Here is a 6640-nt window from a genome sequence, read left to right on the forward strand (position 1 = left end):
GCAGGGACATCGGGATACCAATCCGTTAGTCTCTCGCCTTTGCGTGGTCTTTTCAATCTTAATTTCTTCTCTCTTTTGTGCATCTTACTTCTCTCATAGCCTTATCTTTATCTTTGTCACTTGTTCTTGGTTTAAGGGAGTGTAGCTTGATGTAGGCTATTAATACTGCAGGCAGAGAGACAGAGACTGAGGCAGATAATACAGGAGAAGAAAACCACAGGAGTGTAGAGAAATGGTTTAAAGAGATCAGCCATTCTTCCATTAAAGAGAACAGATTAATTACTACTATATAATGTATTGTACCAAAACATAGCCTACAACGAAGCCATAAAAGCCCCATTTTTTTATTTCTTGCTCATGACACCGACTCAATTTCCAAATAAAAAGGAATAGAAGAATAGAATTACACATAGCAGAGTAGTACTTCTGTGAGGCTGTAAAGGTGCTTTCAGTTACTGCCACCAGCTCACCTGTTTCCGATATAAACATGGCGTCAGACCTGCTGCAGAGGTAGGCAGCAACAACAGGTTCTTGAGGGTCTTCAAGAAGACAGCTCCCATGATCCCACACCATCTCACATCATCAAACTTTCTTTTGTTAGTGATATAATGTGAGAGACCCCATAACAGCAGAATTCATGTTTATGCCATCTTGCAAACCAGCCCCCACCATGTTGCAAGATCAGTGAAATGGTCACTGACTTTAATTTCTTTTTTCCAAAAAAATAAGCAAAAAAATAATCACTCTCCAGTTGCACTGGCTACAGCATTGTCCAAAAGTCTGTGGTGTGTATGATATGAGATTTTTATATTAATATTTAACTGAAATGACAATGTTTCACTAACTAACCAAAGTGGGTTTTTTTGCTAAATCAACCAAAAATCACGATAAGTCCTTGCCTTAATCAAAGTGCTTCTGTTGCAGGAGTCTGGATGTGAACCCCAGACTGTGGTGTCAAAGTCCTGTACACTTTATCCACCCCTTGTATAAATGCACTGTAACAAAGAAACATAGTCTGTGAATATAATCCAGGCAGAATTACATTGTCAGCATAACAGCACCCTGAAAACAGTCTTATTTCTAGAGACCGTGTTGAGTCTGTTGTATTGTCTACAGTGTGAATTCCTGGATATTAAATGTTCATCTGCAATTTTCTGTAGTGTTCTGAAGCAGCAGATCACATGACATGATTAGGCTATGTCAAAAAATGTTAGAAGTGCAGTTGCAAGAACAATACTTTCCACTCATGTTAAGATGTTTGATTTGAGAGCGAACTCCTGATTACAATTCTATCTCTTCTAATTATCTCTCTTTGCTCTTTCATTCTGTTCTGTCTGCGGTTGTTTTGTCAGACTGATTGTTATTTGGGGTGCTTTAACTGCGCGCTCTCCCTCATGCCTCTGGGCACATGAAGAGCTGTTTTCTCTTCCTACTCTGTTCTATGCTGGACTGTTACACTGTGTAACCATCATCTCAGCTTCTCACAGCGGTAGGATTTTAGGTTGCTTTCCAGTTTCATTCCTTCATGGTGAATATCGGACGCTACTGTCTCTGCCATCTGTGCGCATATGATGAACTGAGACACATTGGTGAGGTTTGGACTGGTTATTGATTTCTTCTGAAGTGGCTCTGTGCCGACCACATCCTGTTTCGCCATTGTCGCACATGTGAGGGCAAAGTCTATAAGAAATTGATCAGATTATAGTGGAAATAGAACAGATTTTAAGATAAGATAGCCTTTATTGATCCCATACTGGGAAAATTCACCTGTTACAGCCACTCAAAAAATACTACAAGCAGAAAAAGGATTAAGTGATAAATACAGAAAATATAAGTAGAATAAAAATATAAAAAACAATAAAAATATAACTATGAATTTAGTAAACTACACACACATAAGCTATATACACTATGTACATCTTTCACTTAACAGATATATGGATAAATGAACGGATGTACTGGTATATATGGATTGTTGTGCACAATAATTAAATACCAAAAAATGATAAAAATGTAAATACACATGCTGTGCAGCCTTATACTGAGAAGAAAAAATTGCATACATATATAAAAAGGATATAGTAGTAAAGTAAAGTAGGCCTATAGGAAAGGTGTGTTATGCTATGCATATATAATATAAATACACACACAGCAATATAATTATAAAAATGTATAAATATTAGTTTAAAAAAAAGTACAACCTCAGCTGGAGAACAGTGCAAATCAGCTGTATGCTGTAAGTGATGAGTGATGTGACAGAGACTCAGACGTTCCCACATTCTGACAGGTTGGTGTCATAGAGACTGACAGCTGTTGGGATGAAGGACCTGCACTTGCATGTTGATAGTATAGAAGTATAGGCACACTCCATCAGTAGCTTAGTAAGTCCAGACTTTTGCGTTCACTGTGCTGGTTTTCCATTCTGCTGCAGTCCAGCCAAAGCTCCACAGCTGCGTGTTAGTGACAAAATGTGAAAAATTATGTTTATACGCTAACAAAATAGTGTGCAGTGTGGTGTCTGCATACTAATAGGATGGAAATACACAACTCAAAATAATCTCTTCGGTCAGAAAAATGTTTTAGGGAGGAGGGACTTTCAGCATTCTGGGATTTTGTCAGTTAGGTGATCAAAGTGAGACTTACTCTAATAATGATTGGAGAAGAAATCTGAAAATTAGCATAGTAACAACCTTTGTAAGCATTATAATAACCTACTGTAGCTAGGTATGGCATGACAGGGCTGTTTGTCAGCATATGAAGTAGCCATGATAATGTTTCTCTGCCTTTTTGGTATGAAATGCAGAGTAGCCTGTGGATCTGATTGCATGTGCGCGCAAACACACTCTCACACAGATACACCCATAGATCCATCCCGTACTGTGACCTTTTCACTTTCAATTTGTATGCTGTTTACTTTAAGTATGCATGACAGGCATTTCAAATGAGACAAATGGGACATCAGAGCAGAGGGATGCTGCTCAGTGTGTGCAGAGCATGCGAAGGGGGAACAAAGACAGGCTCTGTACAGTGATCAAAACTGTAGAAATCCCCCTCACTACTGTGTAGTTGTAGAAGCAGAACCGTACAGTATTTGCCCTCAGTTGTGGATCATTAGCTGAGCAAATACATTTCATTCTACGGTCTACATGCCTCTGCAAATATGGTTCAGAGGATAACACCTCACAGCAGGCTTTATCAGTTAAAACATGATTAATGAAGGTGAGACTGAATAAAAGAATACAGTAGAGCTCCCCATGAACTTTTGTTGTAAGTAGATCACAGTGTTCTGTCTGAAACAACAGACCAAAGGTCTCATGTACTATATGAAGTAAATCACATGTCATTCCAGACCCACAGCAGGTTTTTTATTCAGCAAACTCTCCTGTTATTGCACCTGTAATGTACTAGCGAATGGCTATTTACACCCGCATTGCAAAGACAAACCATGACCTTCTCCTAAACCTAACCGAGTAGATTAATTTCCCTAAACCTAACCAAGTACTTTTGTTGCCCTTGTGTTTTTTATCTGCAGAGGGTTTGGCTGTTGGGGTTGGATTCGGAGCCATTGGAAAGACTTCATCTGCTACTTTTGAAAGCGCCAGGTAAGACTGGTATCAAGGCAATACAGTTTTTACAAAAACAAAAACAAAATTAGCTGCTTTCACTGTTTTTTTTTTAAATATGTGGGTTGACTCCTTTCCTATTGCAGTAGTCGAGTTTGCCTTTCTACTTTTTTTTCCTCATGTGTCATGTTCAACATCACGAGCAGGCCAGAAAACAGGCTTAGTAAACAGTGGAGAGCAGCATGGAGGCCAGTGACAGTGTTACAGTGGTTACTTTTTCATATCTTTTGCTTAAGTCTCTCTTTCAAACTCAACACAAACTAATCCGAGAGGATGTTCGAGCGCTACTCGACGGCGACGGATAGAATTTGTGCCAGAGATGACAAAGAGTCAAGAGGTTGCAAACGGGGGCGAGAAGACATCAAGCATTGCACTAGAAAAGGGATGAAAATTAGCATGTCTGCGTCATGTCCCCATCACTGCCAACTGGAGGTGGAGCTGATAAATACTTGACCTGGGAGTGGATGCTGATTGTGCCCTTTCCCACTGAAGACAAAACCCAGATGTTAGTGGATATTAGTGGGTTTTTTGTCCAAGGATTAGGATACGTAAAATACACATTTATCCAATAGGTCACCTTTCTACACTGGCAAGTGAAAACTGAAGTGGCTAATTCATATATAATTAATGAATGTATCTGGCAATTCAAATGTCGTTAGCAGATCCAGTTACTGTCAGTGTCAATATCCAGGGACATGGTACTGAATACGGAAGAACTATAAACATATACAGCATCACAGCTGGACACAAAATTATTAATCCCACCAGGACGATGTGCTTGGAAACGCTGTAATAGCTTTTTCCAAACCTGGAGCAGTAGATGCTCATAAGATTGAAAATGGTGTTTTTTCACTATAAGCATTGAAATCTTTAAGTTAAGGTTTGAAAATGATTTGGTTGGGAGTTTGTATAGCAGGTTTGTTGTGTCTTAAGGTTACATGAAGAACATGGTGCTGTTGTTGGGTGCTGCTGACATCTACTGCTTGCACAATAGTACTGCAGGTAAAAATATACTGAGTAGGTTAGAGAGAAAGTATATGCTAAGTACCTGCAAGGGTGCAGATCTCATCACAACTTACTGGGGGGTAGTGATGTACAGGGAAAGATATTCAATCTGGACTTGACAAAGTTATTGCTAATTTCCTTGCAGTCTTTCCAATAGTTATGACATTTCACTGTGAAGCAAAAATGTCAACCTTTTGTTGGTGCCAGAGGGAAAGTCTGGGGTTCACTAAAATATGTAGGCTTTGTACTCTGAGGACAACGAATGTCTGTACAAAATTTTATAGCAATTTTTTAGCAATACATGTTGAGATACTTCAGTCTGGACCAAGTTTTGTGCACAGTTGAGAATTTAGCTTGTTAGTTTATGATTAAATAAGGTTTGGGGTTAGTTTAAATTTTAGTGTGTTCAAAGGTAGGGGAAGAATAACTGCCAGGAAAAAAGGCAGGATAAGAATATAGGCAGGATTTCTATCTATGCCCATAATTGCAGTTGGGTGGCTGGACAGAATATTGCAGCTGTCTGGTGTTGTGAGCTGCTGACATCTAGTGGTTAAATGGCGATACTGCCAGAGGGAGGTGGCACTGGTTCTCACAGTCTGACTAAAGCAGGTGTCCTTCTGGTCTTTTCCCATCTTACCTCCCAGATATGATCTTATGTTTTTGTTTGTTTTGTCCCCTCAGAAATCTGGCCATTGGTATCGGCATCCAGAACTTCCCAGAAGGCTTGGCGGTGAGCTTGCCACTCCGGGGTTCAGGGGTCTCAACATGGACAGCCTTCTGGTATGGAAAACGTGACTGAGTACAGTAATTAAACATCACTTTGAAAAAGCTCAGACCGAGTACAGATACTTTAAATCTAGACACTGTAACTTGACTACCGCTGCTTTCCGTCAGGTATGGGCAGCTAAGCGGCATGGTGGAGCCTCTTGCAGGGGTGCTGGGCGCCTTTGCTGTTGTCTTGGCAGAACCCCTGTTGCCATACGCGTTGGCGTTTGCTGCCGGGGCGATGGTTTACGTGGTGGTGGATGACATCATACCTGAGGCTCAAGTCAGGTGAGAACACTGTAAAGACGAACAAAAAAGTTGAGAAAACTCAGGAAGTTTTCAGCTGCTGGAACCCAGAACCAGAATTATTACAAGACAGGACAGGCTGGAGCTGGTTAGCATGATAACTTAATCAGATATCCTGTAACACATCCTTTGTTGAGATAATTTACTTTTCTTCTTTTGATAAACTTGAAACTTTGAATTCTAGAAACCCCCAAAAAATGTTCACAGAGAGCTGAATTATTTGGGTGGGTTAAAATGAAATTGTTGCAACTGAAAAGATTAAATTATTAACCATTATTCACTTTCCACTTTTGTGGTGGTGGTGTAAAACTGAAAGATTCAAGTTTATCCAAAGACGACAAGTAAATTATCTCGACAAAACATTATTAGTTGGTACCGTTTTTATTACAGCAGCAAAGAGTGAAACACAAAAGAGTCTTTCAGCATTTGTCTCTAACTAATCTCCCATTTCTTTGCTCTGACTTGGTGACACCAGTGGAAATGGGAAACTGGCGTCCTGGACCTCCATCCTGGGCTTCATAGTGATGATGTCACTAGACGTGGGGCTGGGCTGAGGTCACCGTGACAACTGGCGCCATGTCAGCAGAACCAGTGGCCACGATTTCATCACAGCGCTGCTGACCTCAGTTCCTTAAAAAAGGGACCAAATGAAGTGTTTTATTCTGAAACACTGTTGATCCATTTTGGTTTGAGTTGTTGCTACTTGAAATTCAGAAACACGGAACTATTTTGTAAAACAATTTGCGAGGAAGAATGGACTTGAATATTTTTAATGTCTTAATTTCATGCTGGCAGTTATTTCCAAGAGCAGCTGTCACTTTTTTCAAGTGGCAGATGTCTCCTTTAGGAATGAATTTATGAACATTGATGAATATTTTCCTGATTCCAGAGCTTATGAATGTTTTGGTGAGTGGGTATAGCTTTTTGGAGTTTTGCTCTTT

At 39.9% G+C, this 6640-nt stretch overlaps 1 protein-coding gene across 2 annotated transcripts in view; it reads left to right on the plus strand.

Annotated features, from left to right (window-relative positions):
* Positions 1-6410, plus strand: part of slc39a11 (solute carrier family 39, member 11) — a 157837-nt gene extending 151427 nt beyond the window's left edge. For both annotated transcript variants that reach the window (XM_084741242.1, XM_084741243.1), the window contains exons 7-10: positions 3533-3602; positions 5310-5408; positions 5523-5681; positions 6175-6410. In XM_084741242.1, coding sequence (XP_084597368.1) covers positions 3533-3602; positions 5310-5408; positions 5523-5681; positions 6175-6253 — 407 coding nt within the window. In that variant the 3' untranslated portion in view covers positions 6254-6410. The remainder of the gene's footprint in view (positions 1-3532; positions 3603-5309; positions 5409-5522; positions 5682-6174) is intronic.
* Positions 6411-6640: the final 230 nt, after the last annotated feature.

Source organism: Lutjanus erythropterus, chromosome 17 (assembly GCF_056507025.1).
Source record: "Lutjanus erythropterus isolate fLutEry1 chromosome 17, fLutEry1.hap2, whole genome shotgun sequence".
Taxonomy (NCBI): Eukaryota; Metazoa; Chordata; class Actinopteri; order Lutjaniformes; family Lutjanidae; genus Lutjanus; species Lutjanus erythropterus.